Source organism: Pleurodeles waltl, chromosome 12, assembly GCF_031143425.1.
Source record: "Pleurodeles waltl isolate 20211129_DDA chromosome 12, aPleWal1.hap1.20221129, whole genome shotgun sequence".
Taxonomy (NCBI): domain Eukaryota; kingdom Metazoa; phylum Chordata; class Amphibia; order Caudata; family Salamandridae; genus Pleurodeles; species Pleurodeles waltl.
Window position 1 is genome coordinate 204524323 of NC_090451.1, and position 24108 is coordinate 204548430.

Below are 24108 nucleotides of genomic sequence, written 5' to 3' on the forward strand. Positions count from 1 at the left end.
CTCATCTTTTCATTAATAAATGTAGTTAATAGTTAGGAGCTGTTACCTACAGGGTTACAATATGGAAAACCTATGGCAGCCGTCAACAGATCACAAGTTGCACTAAAAAATAAAAATATAATGGAAATCATGCAGTGCCTTTATAAAATGAGACACACCACCATACCCATCCAAGGCCTGGTCAGGTCCCTGTGTCAATCTTTAATAATTTATTTCTGGGTTGGTTATCTGTTGTATATTTCTTGAAACGTTAAAACAATAATTTGTGTTGGAAAAAGTAAACAGTAACAATGGTTTAAAACAATGGTTTTTAACGTCAATTGTCAGGTACCATTTTCTTCGAGATACTTGTACAAAAATAATGATCTGCTTTAAGGTTCCAAAATGTATTAGGACTATAAACAGTCTCAGCGTAGTCTGTGGTATGCCTATAAACAGTTTGAAAGGTGCTGCGGCCCTCCCTTCTAGGGCACAGGTTCCCAACCTGTGGTCGGGGGACCCCTTGTGGTCCGCAAAGCCTCCTTAGGGCGTCTGCGACTGCTTAGAAAATTAAACAACATTGACAGATTAGGTCCCCAGCTTTCGGTAATGATTCACTGTGTTGTTATTTCAATAAGGATTCAGTGGGGGTCCCCGAGTTCCAGTAATGATAAAGTGGGGGTCCACAGAGCCCAAAAGGTTGGGTAACATTGTTCTAAGGTAATCCATGCCCTTTTAAGCACAGATTTCATAAATGTGTTGCCTCTGCCTTCCATAAGCATTTATGTCCTTGGTGTATGTTTAATTCTCAAATCCTGCAAAACCACATTGCCTTGATCTCCAGAGCAGAACACTAATAATTGTTTTATAAACTTGCTTCTGCATTTACATTTTTATAATGTATGTTCTGTTTTTAATAATGGTGTCTTAACAGAGTATTCATCCCACGCTTAAACTTCTTCCTACCCTACAATACATTTCATAATTGTCATTATTTCACACAAAAAGTTAATTACAACTCAACAGATGGTGCATGTTTCACCATTCAAATGCATTTTTATCTCCTCCTCATTAGGTAAAATGTGTACTGTCATTTTTAGGTCGAGCATAGCAGAGCTCAAGCGCTGCTTTTCCAATGTGTTGGTATGTTTCTGGGCTTTTACCCACGCCCATCACTATCACTCGTTTGTGGGCTTGCTCTTCAAAAGTCCTTTATTTTTGTTGGTAAATGCTTTATGTTTGTCCTTCCTTGGGGTGGTTAGCCCCTGTTACACGGCTAATTGCACTTTTGCTGATATGTTTGACTGCGAGCAAACTTCTTTTTCCTTTTGTGTGCTGCTTCACGCTGATGCCGTGGGGCTTTAAATCGGCTCACTTATGTGAAACTGTATTGCTTTTCATTTTCAATTTATGTGGCAAGAAAAGTCCGGTTAGGAGTTTACAACGCTGATAGCTTTCACTCGAGCAAATGCGAGACCCATTGCATTGCAAATGCTTGTTTTTTGTTTTTTTTTCTCCCTCGAATCTGGCAAATAGTATGGATAGAAAATGTAAAGCATTGAGTCGATAGAAAAGAAAACACAATTCAAGCTTCCACCTGCACTTGCCTACCTACCAAAAAAACATGAGTTGTAAAAATAGGTAGACCTGGTTTAAAATTAAGAAATATATATTTTTTTATCCGTGTCTACTTAAAACTACTCCTGTCAGGAGAGAGACCTACTTTTTATTCTCTCATATCCCTGTGCTCACAGCTTCCAAAGGATGGAAGCAAAGTATTCTCTCAAAAAAACTCTTTTCTGAAGCCCTATCCTTCTCCTTTAGGTGATTGTAAAATATTCGCATTGTCCTACCATACATCCATTAATTTTGTACAGCAGACATATACATGATAATTTGTTAAAGTCAATAGCTCTTAAAGCTTCTGGTATTTAAGAGCTGTTTTTTCGGTACTGTCGATGGATTGTAGCAATCTTTTTGAAGACTTACTCCTTGTTTTTGTAGGAATGCATTGTCAGTAATTTGGTGTGGGCCAGCCATCTTCATGTAGTGATTGGTATGTTTTCCTTTGTTCGGCAAACCCTCCTTCTGAGAATGTGTGCCTCCATTCTCCTCCCAAGCTGTACACCACCACACAGCTTCCTTCTTTCTTTTTTTGCATCTGGCCTATTGCATGGTGCTGGTAGGCTGATGTGAGGGCTTGTGATGAGATTTTACGTTTGTGTCTTTACTTGGATTTGTCTGGACCTGTGACCAAGCATGATTTCTTCAGTTTCGATTGTGGTTTTGAAATTAATTTGAGGTCTAAATGAGAGATACTGTAGTTTCCTGAGAATTGGACACTTAGTAGCACATTTTGGATTTGTTTCTGTTTTCGCTTTGACCACTCTTTTGGACTGTTTCTAGTTGAAATGTGGCATAGCCAGTGTGCAATGAGTCCTAGTGCTAGGAAGGAAATGCCTCTATTCTACACACTAGCTGCTGTTTCAATTATAAAATGTAGCAACATGAAGTGTTCAGTGGGCTCGTGAGGCCCGTGGGCCACAGTACCACTGTACCTGCTGCACCGGTGGAAGCTACGCCCCTGTTGATGCGCAGTATTTGTGCGGTAGTTCAAGGTACTGCATGGTGCCATCCTCACGTTTCTGCTGATTTAATGCCTGAATTTTGTTGATTTGTCATTCTGTCTCGAAGTTTCTCAGTTTCTTTAGAGGACTTGCAACAGTCATGAGTGATTTTCTGTTTATGTGGAGTTAAGTTAGAGATATTCCTGTCCTTCGAACCTTAGTTGAAGGGCAATGGGAGTGCCATATGTAACTCGGTAGTATAATAGATATAGGTTTGTAAGTTGTATTTTAAGCCTATCAGAGCCGTCTGTTTTATTACTGTTGTGTGTGTCTGAATTGGTAAATAGGTTGTCTAATATTTTGAAGGTGAGCTGGTTGTTGGCTTATTTGTAGACACTTATCTCGAGTCTGAAGAGCGGGTTGCGTAGTGGCCTCTTCTACATGTTATAGGCAATAGCGAGATCACTTGAGTCTCTACAACTTGTGGGCGAGTTTTGGCCATTGAATTCGACTACTGGGAGTTGTGCTTACATTCTGGAGTGTTTGTCCAGGATGGAAGATGTGGGACTACGTCTGTGATATGGAAAGCACTTTGGCTCAGATAAGTAACAATGTTGGCGATCATCGCTGGGAGTTCGCAAAATATTCTAATTGTCAGTGTATTAATCATAAAATAGTAACTATTCTCAGAGTGCTTCCCTTCCTCCTATGGGGTTGCGTTGTTTGAGACCATTAATCCTTTTTATGATTATTTTCTCTAGGAAGTTTTTTCCCGAACTGCTGACAGTGGACATAGGAGGTTGTCGTTGGTGTGCTCTAGAGCTTGCTGCTTATAATATATTGTGTCTTCCCTTTTAGAATTATCCTCTCTACATTCGAAGCATCCCAGTCGAGAATGAATTGAAATTCCATTACACAGTGCACACTTCACTTGACGTTGTGGATGAAAAGATCTCTGCCATGGGAAAGGCCCTTGCCGATCAACGAGAACTATACCTTGGCTTGCTCTATCCTACCGAAGATTACAAAGTGTATCCTTAACATTTGATATTTTGCTTCACTTTCTAATGTTAACACCAATAATTTATACTTTACAAATATGATGTATCTTTAAGCGTCACATTGTTTGTTTATATTGTCTGCTGCCGGTATTACCAGCCATTCTTAAGTACTGTGTTTTGTGAGCCACTGTTAGAAGGCCCTTCTTCATCATTCTTTTTGTCAGATGCATCTTTACCATCTTTCCATGCGTGCACGTTTAATTCTTCTTTAATGTTGTATCTCATGCCTTTGTCAGCTCTTTAATCTATATCAGTATTCTGTGACAACTGATCATACCTCTAGATAATATCAGGAATGAGGGGCCAAAGACAGTATGTGTAAGTACGGATTTGAGGGGATATGCATAGGTAGCTGATGTACTTTCTATAGACTATGACCTGATAATGAGACACAACCTGTTTATTCCACCCATGTCATTAAGAAATGCTTTGAATAATATTGCACACAAGATGTTTGGGCATTATGGCAGCTTCAAAGAGTCTGAGACTGCATTTTTGGTGACTCTCGTTCAATGCTCAGGTGAATGTGTAGTTGAACAATTGTCCTTTGTGTTTGGTTTCTGATAAACATTGGAAAACCAATGAGAAGCCTTTGTGTCCTGTGCCTTTTCCTGGAGGTCCATGGGAGAAAGTTCCCATGGACTTCTCAGGTCCATACAATTTGTTACAAAGCCACATGAGTTATATACTTTCAGTTGTGGCATATTATTCCAAATATGTATATCTTTATTTTAATGAATCTGCTAACACAAAGTGTGAATGCTTTTTGACGGAGATTTTCAAAGTGGAAGGACACCCTTGAGAAGTTGTGACAGGCAATGGAACCCATTTTATGTTGAAAAGTATAAGATCATTTTAATTAAGCATAAAGTTAAGCATGTGAAGAATGTGTTGTGTAGACTAGCGTCACATGGATGTATTGGAAGAGCAAATAATTTCTCAGAGAAACACATATGGGTTCAGAATATGAGGCATTATGTGAGGGTGCGGAGTAAGCATATGTCTCCCAAACTTTATTTTGACATTAAAAAGGAAGGGGACATCAGTAGAATTAAAGGTTAGTGACCGGGTGGTAATTAAGAAACCTTTAAAAGTGGCCAAAAGGAAAAGTAAAGTTCTCAGCTCCAATTAAAATGGCTAGAGTGTCCAAGCCGTCTACTGCTGTTAATAAAGATAGTTTGGTGGAACAAATTAAATTTGGTTCCTCTGACAAAAGAACAAACCAAGATAATTCATGATTCAAAACCTTATACTGTAATTAATGTTCTTAATGGGAAGTCAGGAATGTATGACTGTGTTGTGGACGAGAACTCTGCTTCTGTGGTTTCAATGGGAAGCAGTAGCAGCATCCCCACAGACTGTGCTGTAATGCTTTCTCAGCAAACCAACGCTGACTGTCCTTGTGACCGGGAGCCAAAACTAATTTCCAATGACACCACTTCCCCATTAGCAACTTGTGAAGAAACCCCCTTATCTGATTCCACTCTTGATGTGCAGGGTGGTAAAAATGAAAAGAGGAACCCAAAATAACCATCAAAGTCGCAAGACTTTTTCTTATGCTAGTTTTATTTCATGTTTTGGCTTTTAGAAGCTTTTGCTTTTCTATGTTGTTTTAGCATCAAATCCTTTTATGAAACCCTGTGTTATTTTTTTAAAACAAAATAGGGAAGATGATGTGGTATGTCTAATTGTGTTTACAAAAAACATTTTCTTAATGATTTTACGTGTTTTCAGTTACCAGTCAATCTGTTATATTCTAATGTTTCTCACGCTTAGTGATTTGGAGCAGTTGCTGTCACTATTTGTGCTGTCAGGGTTCCACTTGGTGGCTGTTGCACTAAGACTCCGACACCAGCCGGTCCCTATTGCTGGTCGTGGACTTCTGATGAATGCATTTGTCTTTACAGCATCCAGCACCAGTTTACTGTAGTAGAGTTAATGCATGTCTGCTCTGTAAAATGTGCCAGATGCTCATGGTAAGTGTAAAACTCTGGACGAAGCATAGTGTTTGACCAGTTTGCTGGGCTCTCAGCCTACTGTTCTAAAAATATGTAAGGAAATAGCTCCTCTACAGCGTGAAATCTTAACTCCACCAACGCTCTGATGGTCTTGCATTACATGGCAGAATATAAGAGCAACATTCCACCCACTTCAGACAGGTTGGAGGCAACCTGTGATAATCTCTATTTTAACAGAGTCTTATGTACTGTGATTTTCATGTAGCCTTAACAGTGGATTCCCAAATGCACACATCCCTAAATATTCTATACACAGACCTCTCCTTCTTTTTATGCAACCACCTTCCTTATTACAAATTGGCAGCCTATTCACTAACATTAGATATTTGCGAATGCTGCTTCGCCATTTCCCAGTCAGGATCTTGAATGAAAAGGTTTTGATACAAGTTCTCTGACAAGAGATGAAATACTTCTATGTCATAAGGTACATGCCCACAATCTTCCCGACATAAAGAGAGATGGAATAAGTATCTTTTTTTGCCTATGCCTGCTTCCAAATGTCAGCCCTTGCTGGCAAAGGAAAACTCCAATATTTCAACCTTTTTCAAAATATTTTTTTGAGGTCTTTAACTACAAAATATTGTTTCTTAAGCGGTTCAGAAGTTTTCTGGGCTGCCAGGGTCTGTTCAATCCAAGCGTAGCACGTCTGTAGTGATGACACGATTCTTCCTTGATTTATTAGAGCCAACAATAAGCCCTGTGTACAGAAAAGTGCCAAGAGCTGTCCATATTCCTTTCACAGAAGGCTTCTTTCAGGATTGAAAAACCAGTGGAGACCCTTCCATGGCTTCTGCAAATTCCCAGCGCCCTTCTGATCCTCTGCACCTCAGTGTCTGGTCGCCTATTGTCCAGTGTGCGGAGAAGGGTTTGTGTGTATGAGTATCTGCACCAGCATTCTCCCTTTCCAGTACTTTCTGAAGGGTAAGAATGTGGAATTTTTGCTTACTGCTAGTCTTGTCCCTCTAGATTACAGCATTCTCCCTTCCTTTACTGACCCTTCACTCGGCTTCCTTGCTGATACATTTTATTTTCTATTCCAAGCAAAATACAGCCTCAGATTATGTTTTTTAACCCTTTGACGAATGTGCAGGCTAGATGCCAGCTAGAAACACGAATCGTGGTGACCTGTAGTCCATGAACCACCTGACTATTGTTATATAAGGATAGTGCAGTATGGGTAACAATCATTCTTGTGAGATTTAGAGGTTTATTTATTGTTATACGGTTCTGGACCACTTTTTACCATGAGCAGAAACACTCCGGAATACACACTAGAAATGTGATTTATGATTTTATTAAATCAGCATCCTATCGTAGTGCATAAAATGTGTATAGTTGTAATTGTAAAAACGAACAAATAGTTGTAATTGTAAAAACTAACAAATAGTGGCAATGAAAAATATGAAATCGAATATTAAAAATAATTTGAGAGTTGCAGTGGTTTTTCAGAATTTCCCTGCATATAAAGATGGAGTCCAGAGTGGAACAACAGAAGTGTTGTTCTGTATGAAGTAGATTGTTGGCTATCTCTGCACTCAGTAGCTTTAGTGTTCCAGCAAGCTGATAAGCCAGCCTGGCTCTGAGGGGACTGTGCCTGTGGCCTTCACAAGGGCTGATTACAGCTTTTGCTTGCTCGATCCCAATTAAGTCGAAGATTCCTTTCTGCCTTGTAGTTGTCTGCCCCTAGCTTAAATACATTTGTCTAATTATTTTGAGAAAGGTGCCCTCAAATCCATTGATGTCAAATGCAAGAATAGACAAATGCACGTTCACTTAAATTTTGTAAAGCTTATAAACCATCTGAATACATATATAAATAATTGCTGAGCTATCAAACTATAATAAAGCAGATGTTATACAGTATACATGTGTAAATAATACTACATGAAATATGTTTATGAATGAGAAATTTGCACTCAAATAAGCTTAATATGTGAAATATATGAAATGCAGTGGGAGGTATAAATTGCCACGATTAGGTCGGTCCCACCCAACAGAGGCGATGAGTAGTAGGAGCCCTTTTGCTGATGTGAGAAGAAGTTACATACTTACAATAACATTGGTGTATTCTATATCAAGTGATAACTTCCATCTCCTGCGCCCTTCCAAACAGACTTGCATCTACTATTGGCTCACTTCTGCTTCTTATCTGTAACTCTACGGATTATTCTGCTACTGAGAATCAAATGCTCATCTCTGTGCTCTGTTTTATCACCATTCTCATCAAAACACCAGCAACAAAACTTTAATGGTGTAAAAAAAGATGATGAGGCCCCTACAGTATTCTTTCTTACAGCTCAATGCTGGATTGTAAAAAAAATATATATATACTCTCTTTAAAAGTATGACCGGTGTTTTGGTTGACACTGCAGTATGCAGCATCTACCGTGTGCTTCAGTGCAGAATGCATAGAATTAAATCCTAATTAGTGGACCAATAACATTGCTCGAAATTGACTGACTACAAAGTCAATTTTTAGAGGATTTTGGGCATTTTATTATATTCTGCTCCCTAGCAAGTGTATGTGAAAGCCAGTGGCTTTAGTCCTTAAATAATGGCCAAATTGGAAACTTGATAGGACTTAGCTATTTTTTAGTGTTGGGTACTAAAGCGGTACATATTTTGTAAACTCTAGCATTTGCAAAATATGATGGGATTTAAAAGTTAATTGGAGGCATTGTTCATTTGCCCAGTAAAGCGGGTATCACTAGTCGCCACATGACTTATAACAGTATTGCCTATTTCAGATGCCTGTAACTGGCATAGTGTATTTTCAGCAAAAGCTCTCAAACGTGCTTATTAAGTAGGTGTCGGCACTAATGGATGCCCTCCTACAAATGCTGAAGAGGTAAATGGAACTGCCTCACAGTAGCAACACACAAGAGCTTCCATTTTCATCATAGTGACCGCTGTTTATTGGGGGTGGGCGGAACTCGTGGAGTTCCGTTTAGTTATGTGAATTCCGTGTAGTTACATCATAACTCAGTGAGATTCCGTGGAGTTCTGCGCAGAGGTGGAAATCGGTAAATCACACTGACCGTGCTGATTTTTAGCTCCAGGATCTTGTTCCGCACTGAGTCATCAATCTGAATGGAACCGGGAGCTGCTGCTTGAGTTAGTTTGCGGCTGCTTGAGTAGATTATCAGCTTGAGCGACAGCTTTCCCAATGCGAACGTCGCCACCACCTACGTTGAGACAGTCTCCCTGAGTGCCCTCCTAGTGCCTGAAAATGGCAATCGGGACACCAGTTATCACTAATTAACTTACCATTGGCAAGCCCCGCATGAGAAAAAAACTCAGCCAGTGGCAGAGTGTGGAATTTGGCTGGAACCAGCCAAAATTCAGCGGACTCCTCTGGTGCAGCGGCATTTATCGCCCACCCCTACTATTTATGTAATATTGATATAGTCACCCTCTTTACTTTGATACTACATCTGGCCTTTTGGCCTTATCCTGAGACCTTCCACACAGTAACCTTGGAGGGCTGTATCCATCCCTATAGGTGGTGCATGCTCACCCTCTGACACCTGTCTATCCGTTTGGACCTCACTTCCCTGTCACAGCTGAGCTGGTGCAGCACTTTTAAAGTGCTTAAAGCTGAAAGATCCTCACTTTTTCAGCAGATGGTATGGGACACCTCACACTGTTGAGTCATCTGTCTTTCCCCTGTGTAAAAGCTTCAAGCCAGCTTCAATTCTAATTCCAACTTTGGCAAGATCCAGGCCACTTTCTACAAAGGCGAAGGAACCAACTCTTCTCTTCCCTAGACTACCCTCTTTTGCTGTGATGGCATAAAATTAAATTCTTGGCTTCAACCTTGACCAGTTCTTAACTGACCACACTCAAACCATCCTCTATTCTTTTCAGTTGGCACCCTTTTACCTGTGGAGTTTAGTAGGGCATGTCTCTCTCCCCACTCCTGTTCTGCCTGTAACCGAATTCACTATTTATTTGGCCTTACTTTTTAGATATACAACATTGATGACTCAATTATGCTGAGTGTGGAGCAGTCTACTCTCACACCCCTCTCAACTTTGTTTACCAGCGATCAGTGGTTGGATGATTGAAAATCATTTTATGGTTCAAACCTGTTTTTATTGTTGCAGGGCTATAAAAGAATATCAAGCCAACAACAACAAGCGTTGCAGCACTTATGACTAGAGTCATGAAAACATATTGCAACAAAATGTCAACAATCCCCTACCGCTCCAACCCCCGGGATACTCACTATCTTCTAACTTATGAGCTGGTGCTTAGTCAGCATGTGCAGTGTCCGTCTCTCAGGCTTTCTCAGTCCGTGTAGGAGGGGCCATATTGGTTAAGCAGACCAAACGCAAGTATTTGAGACATGTCAGTTCCCAGAAGACTTTGGACAGGAGAGAAATGTAAGGTTGCCGAAGTTCTCTGTAGGAGTCTCCTTGAGATGTCAGTACTAACCCAGGATGTGCCATAGATGGGGGAGCTAGCCTAGGTGTGTCAGGAGTGTGGCGGCACCGCAGTGTGCAAGAATGGTCTGTGTGAGCTGCTCCTAAGGGCAGGCCTATATGACAGCCTCTAAAGGACTCGAGCGGGAAGGTGAGTGCATTGGAGAGTCTCAGGATTGTGTAGGCTGGGACGCGGGCCACTTGTGTGTCTAGATGTACATCTATGTCGGTAAGAACCACATCCCAGAATTGCGCTAGGTTAAGGCAATCCCAGAGAATCCTGAGGTGTGGAGTAGAGTCCCAGGCGACCCACAGTTCCACCAGCAGTCCGTGCTGCATGCGGGCTTACCCTTTTGAAAGCAGAGGGGGGATGGTGTAAGATACCAGTACGTGTTGAACTTGGTGTCCGTCTCAATACTAGTGGTGTTACGCACAGTGTGGCGAGCTCTATGATGCACCTCATTCCATTCTTTTGGCTGGTGGGGGGGTTGGTTTAGCTGCCTGCTAATTTCAAGTTCCCAGCATTTCTGCCCTGGGGTTTTGGATGATGGGGAGGCATGTAATAAAATACTACATACTTCTGTGACCAAGCATTTGTCTGCAGTTTTTGTTACTAGACACTTCTCAAATTCTGTCAGGGGTCGTTGTGCTCTGGCTCGCATTGTAGGGTGCCAGTGTCTAACCTGCAAGTAGTGCAGTTGTTCCGTCTCCAGGAGTGTATAGTCCTTGCACAGCTGATCAAACGGTAGAGGACCTTCTTCATCAAACAAATGGCTTATGTATTCTGACCTTCTGCCACAGGTGGAACGTGGCTTGATCAAGGCCGGGCGTGAAGTCTTTATTGCCCTCAATTGGTGTCGGTGGGATGGGAATATAGATAAACCCTTTTGGGTAACCACGCTATCCCATACTTTTAACACCGTTCTAGTAAGTGGGGAGGAGTAGAGGCCCCACACGCATTGCAACCTTTTCTGAAACGGGGCCTTCCACAAGTGAATGCCTGTGACCGTGCAGTCCATGAATAGCCAGTGTTTCTCGGACTCCTCCCACGGCGATTCCACCATATAGTGGAGTTGAACCGACTTATAATTGTATAGGAGATTAGAGATCTCCAGTCCTCCCTCAGCTGAGGGCTTGTAGCTCTGATCCCAGCTCATGTGGGGGTGTCCATCTGCCCAAACAAAGTTGCGTATCGTCGCTTGCACAGAGCTTCAGCCCATCTGGGGGCTCTGAAAGAGAAAAAGGAATTGCAGGAGGGTGGTCAACTTGATCCCCAAGACTCCGCCAAGCCACGAGAGCCGGTATAATTACCATTGGGCAATATCCTTGGTAAACTGTTGAAGGAATGTCCGTTAATTAAGGGTCGCTGTATCTGCTCCTGTCGTAGCTAATTGTATACCTAGGTACGGAATGGATGTTGATGTCCACTGTATGAGGAATCTACGAGACTTGCTGCTCTGCATTGGGAAGTACCATCAGGTTAAAGGCCTGAGATTTACTGATATTTGTCCAGAAGCCAGCCACACCTGCGAAAAGCTCCACCTCCTCTATAAATGCCGGGAGGGCACTAAGGGGGGGTTGTCCAAAGCCACAATAACATCATCCGCAAGTAGGCTGATGATGTGGTCACCCCCGCCAAAGCGAACCCCCGTGATAGTCTGGTTATTACACACCCTCTGGGCGAATGGCTTCATATACAGCGCAAACAATAAGGGTGACAATGGACACCCTTGGCATGTCCCTCTACAGATAGGGGAAGAGAGTTGACGTCTGGTCGTTATCCCGGACGGTCGCCCTCGGCGGCTGTATAATTATTCAAAATCCAGGTGCGGAAACGAGCTCCAAAACCAAAGTGTGTTTGTGTCGCTGCCATGTAGGGCCAGTGGACGCGGTCGAACACCTTCTCTGCGTCAATGGCCAGGAGCATTATTTCCCGTTTGGAGCGCTTGGCTTTGTCAAACGAACGGGACTTAAGTCAATGCCAATCACTCAACACCAACTGAGTCTCCCGTAGGAGGCAGATATCTGCACTCGACTGCTCTAAATACTACAGAATGGCCCGTCTCTTAACCAGGTTGTTTAGTCCTTTCACATTAAGTGTAAGTCGTTGTTTACTGTGTGGTATAAAAGTGCAATGTAACTGCTCTTGCGGTCCCGCTGTGTACAGGCTCTCTATAGTCCCCTTGTGAGCTGTCCACTCTTGCAGCGAGTCCTTGTGGTCAATTGCCTCTATTTTGATGCCTCCTTAGGAAGTGTGAGTAACTCCCCTTCAAAACACCCCAAATGAACATTAACAAACACAGGGTCCCTGGTAGGCCAAAAGCACCAATATGAGCCAGCTGCATCCCAGTGGTACCTCGAGTGTAGGGGTCCATGGTGAGACTCCTTCACCCATCCAAGAATATGCAACGCTCCCGGCAGGCCCTCTCAAATCAACCAAAGCAATGAAGGGCCCACAACCACTTCAGGTCGCCTCCTGTTTATCAGGATCACCGGATAGTGTCTCTAGAACTTGTTGCTGTGCATTTGTTTCAGGATCAGATCATATGTCTCTGGACATGGTCGGGCCCTTCTGCCATCTGGAGTGCTTCGGGGCTTTCTGGCTTTTGGGGATAGTCGGAGCATTAGTGTCAGTGTCCATCTCAATCCCAAGCACTGCACAGGCAGCAGTCAGGGAGCGGATCTGGTGCAGTTTGCTCTCCCAGCAGAAGACAATGTGGAACAAATGTCTCCACCAATACGGGACACCCCAGAGATAGGAGGTCACTGGGAGTAAACCTTGTCTCTTTTGCAATGTTAATGCTGAGAGGTCCTGGTAGAGCATCAATGTATGGCCTCTGTACTACTGGGGATATAGCGCTCCTACTTTACGTAACATATGCTCCTTTAAGGGAAATTCTTGGACGCAGACAAGAATGTCAGCCGGGAGTTCTCTGAGCGAGGGAGACCCACTCTGTGTGCCTGGTCTAGCTGCATGTCCGTTTCCGAGGAAGATTCCAGAATCTGAGCATAGAGTGTCTTCATATAGCATCTTCACATAGGACCCAATGTCACCTTCCTCTCCAGCTGTTGGGGTCCCCCTTATACGTATATTGTTGTGTCTTGACCTGTTTCTAGATCGGTTGCATGTACATGTAAATTAATCTGTTGTCCCTGAGGAGGTTGACTTCTTGTTGGAGTTGTTCGATTTCTTCATCTCGGCTGGTCTCATGGTCCTCCAAGGTGGAAACTCTGCCCCCAATCTCATCCAGGTCTCTACGTACCATCTTTAGGTCTTGGGAGAGATCCTTCTTGACCGTCTGGAGATCGTCTCAAAGAAATGCAAAGACAGCCTGGAGGAAAGAGAGTGTCATGGGGCCCTCCATCTCCTCACACTACAACTGCATTTCGTGGCTCGTGGGAGGGGGTCGGTCACTGGTCAAGCCCCTTGCTGATTTTGAGAGCATCTCCTTGAGGGATCGATCTTATTTAGCATGCGCCGTTTCCATGATCAATCACAGTAATGAGGGCCTTTGAAACCAAAGTAAGTGCAGTTTGATGGCAGAGCCGGACCCCTATGGGTGCTGTGGGCTGCTGAATGGGAGGGTGCACAACAAGGTTCGCCGCGTCAGTATGTGTCCTTTAGGGTGGCCCAAGCCCAACTGTTTTCTGTGTTCTTTGCTGCTCCTTGTCTGGGGCCTCGCGTGGTGCAGCCGGCCCTCTGAATTCCCCCCACCGATATGCCAGGCGGACCTCCTCTGTCTCCCCTTGGCCTGCAATACACTGTCCTCTCTCATCCGCACTGTGCCCCCTGCTTATTCTAAGTGGTGATCTTGGCTCCTGTAACGCCCCATATGGCCTTCTTGGTGCCAAACAGTCCATCCCTGCGCCTATGGGAGACCTCTACCTCATGTTAAAAGTTTAGTCTGTGTGGTCCTTTGCGTGAGGGGCGCAGTGCTGCCAGGCAGCTGGACCCACAGTGTAAGGCCCTAAGAGAAGTCAGCAACAGGCAGCAGCGCAGGTTATGTAGAAGATGGAGGCAGGAGGACTAGCAGTGCCCAAGGGGGACAATAAGAGGAGGCCAGGAGGAGTATTGCCAGGTGTGCGCTGGGCACGGTATGCCTATCACCTGCATGAGGGTGGACCGCTGGCATCTCTATTTGTCGTAGTGCACTACCTGGAGGCTGCGGCCAATAGGGAGGACCAATGTGCCCATCGCAGCAGGAAGGTAAAGCTGCACCTTATGGGATGTCAGGTTTGAAGTCAGGGGGGCTACGGGGGCAGTCAGACCCTGGGACGAGCTCACCAGTCACTCCGCTTTAGCCGGCTGGGGTGAGGCTCCTTGGATTTGCGACCTACATCACGTCCCCAGGCCTTGGCGTTGTAAATTAGCGCTAGCTATCGGTTGGGGGCTATTGGTTGGGGCAGGAGGAAGCGCTGCTGTTGTAGCCTAGCTCCAGAGGCTGCTGTCTGCTCCATGTACGTCAACCTGGCCCGTCAGGTCCGCCAGGCTCGTGGGCCACTAGGCCAGTGCCCATCCGAACAGAGGGAGGTGAGCCGCTATCAGCGAGCATGGCGAGGTAGGGGCCATCAGAGCCCTGTGGTGGTAGGTGCTGCTCTCAAATACTGCCAGTGAGTGGACAGCGATATTGGGGCGAGTCACCGCATGTGCCGCCAAGCAGGACTCTGGGGCGGTGGTCTCTGTTGCGGCCCAGGTCCCTCTACTGCCTCGCGGTGGCTGCCATCTTGCAGCCTGCGAGGCGGTGCAAGATGGCGGTGCACTGCTTCATCTCTATTTCTCTTTTTGTTAACATCAAAAAACAGAACTCTACAGCTAATTGCCATTGTGGCATTTATGTACCTCTCAATGGTTTCATTTAGTACTGAGCACAACCCTACACTCTCAAACCGCGGCTCGCTTTGCACAAATCTTGAATTTGTCTCATTTTGTGATTGCCTGATACAACGTGGGTTCAATCAAAAATATCCTCAATAGAAAGGTATGCTGTCACCTGGGAGTCATACTCTGGGGCCGCTTTTTCGAGGTGCAAAGGTGTCATTATGGGGGTCATTACGACTCCCGCCGGACGCAGTGACCGCGCGCCTGGCGGGAGCCGCCAAAATACCGTACCGCGGTCGCAAGACCGCGGCGGGTATTTTGAGTTTTCCCCTGGGCTGGCGGGCGGCCGCCAAAAGGCCGCCCGCCAGCCCAGGGGAAAACGACCTTCCCACGATGAAGCCGGCTCGTAATCGAGCCAGCGGAGTGGGAAGGTGCGATGGGTGCAGTAGCACCCGTCGCGTATTTCACTGTCTGCAATGCAGACAGTGAAATACTGAGCAGGGCCCTCTTACGGGGGCCCCGCGACACCCCCTACCGCCATCCTGTTCCTGGCGGGCGAACCGCCAGGAACAGGATGGCGGTAGGGGGTGTCAGAATCCCCTCGCGCCGCCTTGGAGGATTCAATGGGGCAGCGGGAAACTGGCGGGAGACCGCCAGTTTCCCTCTTCTGACCGCGGCCAAAGCGCCGCGGTCAGAATGCCCTGCGGGGCACCGCCAGGCTGTCGGCGGTGCTCCCGCCGACCGCGGGCCTGGCGGTCATAGACCGCCAGGCTCGTAATGAGGGCCTATATCTGCCTGTTACAGTGAAGGTCTTACATGAGCACCCATTGCCTCCTCAGCCATGCAAGTCATCGGTCGCAGTCTGTCAGTTTTAGGTAATAAGCAAATGTAGACTTCATCTTTAGTTTCTCCATTAAAAGGTTCTTCCACTTTGTTTCCTGATCCTCCCATGGAATTTGAGTGAAATTAGAGCCTGTTTGACTTCCATGATGCTCATCACTTGAGCTTCTCAACCCCAACAAGTTATCTTCATAATCCTTTAGTTAGAACAGGAAAGGCAACACTTCAGTCATGGATAAGTTATCAAATAAAGATGGATAGGCCTTTTTTTCAAATTTTATAATGTTTGCACCTCAAGCCTGAATCTGTCGCTCACTTCATGTTCCCTTGATTATCAAATGTTGATTCTAGTCGATACTTTTTTTTTTAAACTACTGATTCAATGTCATACAATGGTAAATGTTATGTAAGGGATTGTGTTGTCTTCTAAGCACAATCTCTCATAGCGTATGACTGTTGTGACGCATGGGGACTATAATAAAATTAATTACTGCTGTTGTCATGCGTATTGTATCACGTTATCTATTAATATTCAGTTTTAAATCTGGAGTAATTGGGTGACATGGTATGTAACACACTTGTTTGTTGTTCTGCTTACACCAGGTAAATATTACCAATAGATGGAGGAGTGAATGCCAAAGCTTCAACTAACAGTGCTCTGTGCACAGCTCCATTGACATCACAAGTGACGTGTCACAAGAAGGAGCTGATCTGCAGACAAATGTTAAGGTGGAAAATGCAACAGTCGATTTATGTTTATTTTCTGCTACAGACTAGTTACAAAAAAGGTGCATGGTTTTACATTGAATGTTATTGTTTTCAACGTTTTTAAACACTTAGAATACTCTCTTCAGGACTGGGAATTACATTCATACTTTACTTTCAGTTTCCAAAACTAAGGAACAAAATACCCACAAATTAAAGCGTTACCTGGAGTTTCTTCTCCATTGTTACCAATGTGGGAGTTGAGCGCCATTGAGTGGCTTGTTGATCGTTGTTCTGTAAATGATTTCAGTTGCTTCTGTTTCTCAAACCATTACTTTGGTCGCAGCTGGAGAACAGGCCATGGGAGCTTTCAAGAACTTGCCATCGAAAAGCCGATTTAAGTTTTTCCTTAACCTCCAGCACAGATATGGTTATGTTACCAATTCCAAAGTGAAGTTTGTCATGGTTGTCGACTCTTCAAACACTGCCCTCCGGGACAACGAGATCCGCAGCGTGAGTATGTCCAGTTGGAAGACGTCTTGGCCACAATGGCACTATTTCACCACACCCACTCACGGGCAGGTGTCCTGATGGGCACAAACACGGCATAATTGGTATTTTATTGTAACATTAATGCGATATGTGACAGCACACAGAGTGAACCATAAGTAGTGTTTAATGATGATATTAAAACAAAATGAAACGTGATTTCTCATTTTTCAGATGTTCCGAAAGTTGCATAATTCGTACACGGATGTGATGTGCAACCCTTTCTACAACCCCGGGGATCCGATCCAATCCAGGTGAGTTTGCTGCTTGCAGACGCCTCTTCAAATCAGGGGGCTTTGGCCATTCTATGGTTTAAACCACGAAGCGTGGTGTAGGAACATATAGCTTGGTGTTATGTGTGTTGAGGGTCAGTGTGCCAGCTCCGTTGTAACTATTCCTTGTTTGAGGGAGTCATTCTCCCTGTGCTTCAGATTACTCAGCACTGATTTTTTTACCACATGACAGCAGTTCATTAAAAGATGTGCAGACAGTATAACTACAAAGTTGAAACACTGTTGCTCAGTAAATTCTGCTACCTTCTTCCTTTGGTGCCCTCTATACGTTGTTTTGTCGCTGTGCCCTGGTGGCATTGCTAACTGGATTGTATTCATTCTTGGAGCTTCTTCTTGGTCCTCTGTAGAGATGTAGCAAGGCTTTGAATACCTCAAAGAGTCTAATATGAGTGTAGGAAGTTGTCATGTCAGTCGTGTGGGCTATCATTTATTATCATTTACATTATGTTAGGTAAGAGGGACGGACACAGTCCCTTCTAAACTGCAAATGTGTGGAAATGTAGGAACATTCATTTATTCCGGATTTTTAACCATGATCCTAGCTGAGAAATCATAAGCGCCTTTTACCTCAAAAGAGGGACGCCTAGAAAAAGCGTGAGCTGAATATAATAATAATATTTAACCTAGTTTCACAAATTTGAAACTAAATAACTCTTCAGTCGAAATAGCATAGTACATGTGTCAGTCCATTGCACTTGTGGTTTCACAGCTGCATTGTCGTAAGTTTAATATTCAGTGTTCATGACTGCGGTGATTACGTGGCCACTCGCTGATGGCTGTCTCCTAGGCTGACTGCTTAGCAGGAGGGGAGGAAAGAATTAGTAAAATAGTACAATTCTTGCATTGTGAGCCTCTAGCAGTTGTTTAAGTTGGCCACATTTTCAGGATAACAAACTACTTAATGATGCCCACTTAAATTAGTTGTGTACATATCCATATATTCATTCATTTTATTGATAGTTTGAGACATCATCAAAAATAAATTAGCAAAATTGTTAAAACACAATAAAAATATAAGAACAATTGAACACCAATAAACAATCGTAAGAACACAATACATAGTCACAGTTAAAAACATCATAAGTTATAAAAAGATACATTAAATATTTTGGGTCGTTAATGCTTGTGCTAGCCCCAGTGCTGTGGTTCTAATTGCCCAGGCTATATGCAGAAACTTCGAAACAGCCACAATCGAGGCAGGGTCGCTTTTGCATATTCAGAGAGTTTCAACTCGAATTTTTAAGCTACGGGAGCTACACAAAAGAACAGTCCATTTGCTTCTGGGTTTGGCTTTGAGTGGACAAAAAAAACATGCTTGTCACTTTCTTGAACAGTTTTACAGTGAACGTAACAGTCAAATCCCTGTTTCTGCATCCCCCAGTTGGCTGTAAAAGCAGCTACTGGGAGGGTCCGTACCTAAATTGAAGGAAAAGGGACCAAGCAAGCACTGGGCGGATAAAATCTAGGAATACCTCTGCCTTAGTTACACATATATGAAGAAGGAAAGCACTTATTAAGCAGCCTAACGTGGATGAGCAGTCCTTACTGCTAATGAAGTTTTCCTTGGCCAGATTTTTAACTTTAAGAGAATCTCGTAGACCAATGTACTGGGACTCGTAGAGTGATTTCTCTACTCCCAGCTGATCCAGGCACTTTGAAGCAGCTCTAGCCGTCTGACCTTTCCCACCCCATTGGACCCAATAACTTCCCCTAAGGTGGCTCAATTCATGGGTGCTCCAAATACGACCCCAAAACTATAAGAGTCTCACACCTATGTGCTCCGAAATCTCATTGACCCCCAAATCAAGGCGAAGAGGGACCAAAAGCATTCCCTAAGACCAGGAGGCACCTAAGGAAGTTGTTTTCCGCTGTGCTCAAGGCACTCGTATTACAGTAGAGCCCAAAGCTCCGCCCCATATAGCGCAGCTCCCCTTGCTTGTGCTTTGTGTATTTCCATTGCTGGACAAAAAAAGGGCCTTTTTTTTGGCAAATTTGTGTACAGCTGCAGCTCAATGTTTCACGATTAAGGTGCGCTTTGTGATCTGCAGGTCCCAGGATACCTGCAGGCATCCAGCCAGGTGCCCAGATAATCGAACTGCCAGACCATTTCCAATGTTTCAGATCCCAGCTTGATGACCCCTTTCACCTGCCTCTTTTGTTATATATCATATATTCGGTCTTAGACATATTAATTTCAAGACCAAAATCATCGCAGAATTGGTTGAAGCTGTCAATCAAGTTTTGAAGGCCCTTCCTAGTTTTGGACTGCAACAAAGTGTTGTCTGCAAAAATTAGTGTGGGTTTCCTGTCCAGTTTGGGGAGTCATTGGCACAGTTCAATAGGTAGGTGATGCAGTTGTTAATGTATAGGCGGAATAGGGTTGGGGCAAGGACACACCCCTGTTGCATGCTTTGTTTAACGGGGCAAGACCTTGGTTAATTCTCCCTTAGCGCATCTTACTTATGCATAATTCCCATTGTGGAGCAGTTGGATCAAATGGAGGAAATCGGGAGGGGGTTGGGGGGGTCCCCATCCTCCAAAGCACCTCCCATTACCTCCCTCTAGGCACAAGGTCAAATGGGGCACAGAAGTCGATGGAAGCCATATAAAGCTCACCCTGAGGCAGATCCACTGTCATTCACTTTACCAGGAGAAAGCGGAAGGTCTGGTTGACCGCACTGGTTTAATACCTGAAACCTGCTTGTAGGCCTGAAAGAATGTGGTTTTCCTCGCACAAATCCAACAAGCGCCCTAGTACCTGCTTACAGAAAATATTTTGCAGGTTGTCAATCAGGCTGATAGGTAGATAGTTGGAGGGCAGACTGGGATCCCCTTTTTTAAAGATGGGCACAGTCTCTGCTCCTTTCATGATTGGGGGATCGCCCAACCTCCCTTCGCGATGGCATTGGAAACTACATTGATTTTGGGGACCCAAACCCCTAGGTCGAATTTGAATACGATTTTGTCAAGACCCAGAGCTTTCCTGGTCTTGAGTGTGACCACAGCTCACTCAGTTTCCTCCATGGTGAAAACTACTGGGGGGGGGATAGATTCTAGCTTCGCATCGTCATAACCCCTGCAAGCAGGCCAGCCTCCAGGACTTGGGTAGGGGAGTACAGACACCCAAAATGGGCAACCCAGTCACAGGGTAGAATGGATGTTTCAGTGAGGCTAACTGTCCTCCCATCGCTCTAACTCACCAATGCCCAAAATTTCCTCCGGTCATTAGCTATAGTGGCATCCACTAGGTCAGACCAGATGCCATATTCCCAGGCACCTTTAGCTTCTCTTAGAGTGGCCCGATAGATGGCCCTATTTCCCCTTATAACCTGTGTGCCCCCTCTTTAATAGATTGAAGGAGGTTTGCCTTAGCCTTTTTATACTGACCATTGAACCATCCCTTAGTCTGCACTACGTTTGGGTGCCCCATTGACTACTTGGTGAAGAAATTCCTCATCTTGGCAAATAGCATGCTATGCTCTGCTAATATCCCCTCACTATCCAACCAGTTGGCATAAATATTGCCCACATAAGGCCCTGATTCCCTCGAGTGAGAAACCCACTGTTTCCCATTTCACATTCTTCTAGTTATTAGTGGCCACAGTTTGCATATGTGCACGCGCAATGGCTCCCAGGCAAGGGAGGGTCATAGATTCTTTGAATCCTAATAGCAAGGTGTTGTGGTCACTTCCCTCTCGCTCCACCGCCATCATGTCATATAGCTTGCTCAATCCCCTTACATCCAGGAAAATATAGTAAATTGTACTCAAGTATGGACCTCTTATGAATGTCGGTGCAAGCTGTTTGTCAGTAGGGGATTACCCATTGCATGCCCAGATTCCATGCGATAGGGTAAGATCTACAACTTGGAGTGCTGCTCTGGGAAGGTATCTTCTCGCAGGGCATACAAAGTCTGGATACCCCAGAGAATTTTCATCTCTTGACAATTCGCATGCCAAATTATTTGAGTCGAATGTGAGATTGAAATCCCCAGCTATAAGTACATGGTGGGCATTAGCCACCTAGCATACTAACCAACAGCTGCAGCTTTTTTGCTTCTTGCTTGTAACTACTAAGTTGGGGTGGGAAAGAATTATGCCATGGACATCTTGGGAATCCACATAAAGGGGTGTGGCAGTGTAGGCTATGGTGCAATGAACCAATACAAGTAGTCCACCAGGAGGTCGCCCAGCACTAGATTTGATAGCTGGGACGCTATAGCTTTTATAACCACACCTGTTCACTTAGTCTGCTGCCTATGTCTCCTGAAATAGACACATATTGTGGCCAAAATTAGCCCAATCCGGATCCCCTGATTTGCCCTTAGTTCCTGCAGTGTTCCAACTTAATAGTGGAGTCTGCGGAGGTGGAGCGGGAGAATGCTGCAGGGTGGGGTCGAGCACGAGCTGTTCTTCTATACTAACGTGTGATAGCATGTTTCCTGTACCTAAGTTGTTCCCTGGAACCCCGATGCAGAGAATCTTGCTTCTGAGCAGGAAGCACTGGATATTTCCCTGTATGCTAGGACTGTTACTTGTACTTTCGATGCCCGTTAACTCAGGGCTACTGTGGCCTGACTGGTTGATATAGCGTCAATCGATCTCTGCTAATGGGGATGGAAGTTCTACTGGGTTGAGATTTCCCCCTCATGGCCAGCTTTGGTGGGCCGCTAACGCTCGCTGCGGGGCAAACCCAGATCTACCTTTCAGATGACAATAAAAAAAGGTAGATATTCGGGCCAGCCCAACTTTGGTGTTAGCACCGATTGAGGAGCTTATGGACAATGGAGGAGATCCTGAAGCTAACAACACAGTCACCCCTAAAGGATTTGGGCAAGGCCCCACCCAGTTCACGCTCCTAACCATCAGTATGGGTTGAGCATCTAAAGGGGAAAAGCCAGAATGAGAGCACAACCAATGTGTTTATATTATATCTCATATTGCCTTGCACAAATCTAGGACAGCTGGTGTCCACCTGAACCAAGATTGGGAAAGGGGCGGGCACAGCCTTACATGTAGAGTTTTGGTATGTAATATAGAAATTCCTGTTCCTGCATCCTTTGGTTTGTTTTCTCATTTGATTTTCAGTTGGTAGTGCTATGGCTGTAGGTTGTATTTTTCCAATGGTAAATGTACGTGGTTGTCCAGGTAGTCTATTTTTATTGCAAGGGAAGCCTCTTTATGAAATTGTAGTTTGTTAATTGCGTGGAAAGTAAAGTAGCTTGAGTTCTGATTGAGTTATATTGTTAAACTGACCGAAGATGACCCCCGTGGATATCCTTTCTCTTTCACAGGGCCTTTGACAGTATGGTCACATCAATGATGGTCCAGGTGTGCTGAGAAGATGCGGCTGTTCCTGCCCTGCTTGTAAACTTCAGCATTCTTTCTGTACTGTACATAACTTGTATGATTCTTCTAGAAAAATCTATTTAAATGTGTACATATTATTATTTTGGCCCATGTTGTGTGTAAAATAAAACTCCATCCCAGTTTTAATCGAACTACATGTGTTATTATTTGTGTACCATATACTATTTTGTAATGTTGAACTTTGACCCAACTCTTGAACTTACTCGGTTTACTTTTTTGGGACAACGGGCTATAGCTCCTCTTTCCACTGCACTGCACTTACTTCCAGTGAAATTGTAGGAACAAAACTGGTCACCACCCGTTTTCCACCCCTACTTGTTCTGTTTTCTCCAGACACTAATTCGAAACAAGGACACCAACAGCAGGTTTTCCCTAGGCAGAGCCCCAGGCTGGTGGTATTGGTTCACTTCAACGAGATTGCGGGTCAAAAACACATTTCCATAGTCGTAATTGATGGTGACATTTTGATTGACTCACTTACGAGGGGCTTTTCATTGATGATTGTAATTTGGGTGTTTGGTGATTGGTCTTTTTGCACCATCTGACCATGGTGAGAAGCATTGAGACACCTACTGGCTCTCCCTGAAAACCCCCAATAGCTTCCAGAGCTTCTTCAGGAGGCACAGTGATTCAGTCATGGTTTATACCTCAAGTGTCAACTACGCCTTCCTTGAATGCATCTCTTATTTTCTTATTTTTTTAAAATTCTGTTTATCTCTTCATTTCTCGGAGTCACTCGGCCATGTTTCACCTTCTTTCTGCCAAGCCTCATCTTGGACAGCCCATTGAAGGTCACCAGCTTAAACTGTAACCCATCACACAAAATATAATGGTTTACGTACCTTCCTGGACAGAAATTGAAGTTGCCATCCGGTGTGAAATTATATTGAGGCAAGGGCCACCTTGTCATTTGCCACTGTTCAGTGACCATGAAGAGTCATCACTTACTCCCTTTTAATTTTAGCACCCTTTCATACCATCCAAAGCAGCACCTTTTGCAGCTGTCGTTTTATTGTCCCTCTTGATGTCCAGATAACCTGAGCATCGGAGGCACTTTGGAGAGGTCAAGCTGGTCGGCGTAAACATGGCTGTTGTGCTCTCCCTATATTAGCTCCCCACCATGCTGTTTCATCAGATACTCATGCCCCTGAGTTGTACTCAATCGAAACATAGTCACTAGCGTGCCTTGAGTTAGGCCAGTGTAGGATATACCGAGTCGTCTAAATCGGTGTGCACTGTTTTAGCCCCATTTTATCTGGCATGCAGTATTGCGGAAGATACATGTCTACAGCCCTACTAGAAATCTAAAACACATTGATGAAATGAAACCACAAATGACAATATCCCAGCACAGAGAGCCAGCGCTTTGGCCCCATGAGTATCTAAAGCTAACCCCAAATTTTCCTAACACTACGCCTTTTTTATTTTTAGGCAGTTGAAGGAGGACAGACGCCAAACCTTAAATGGTGCTTGCAGGGCCCATG

General features: G+C 44.4%; 1 protein-coding gene across 1 annotated transcript in view; it reads left to right on the top strand.

The window, feature by feature from the left end:
- Positions 1-22755, top strand: part of TRAPPC2L (trafficking protein particle complex subunit 2L) — a 51473-nt gene extending 28718 nt beyond the window's left edge. The window contains exons 2-5 of the mRNA XM_069217541.1: positions 3405-3577; positions 16839-16926; positions 17137-17216; positions 22549-22755. Coding sequence (XP_069073642.1) covers positions 3405-3577; positions 16839-16926; positions 17137-17216; positions 22549-22594 — 387 coding nt within the window. The 3' untranslated portion in view covers positions 22595-22755. The remainder of the gene's footprint in view (positions 1-3404; positions 3578-16838; positions 16927-17136; positions 17217-22548) is intronic.
- The last annotated feature ends 1353 nt before the right edge of the window (positions 22756-24108 follow it).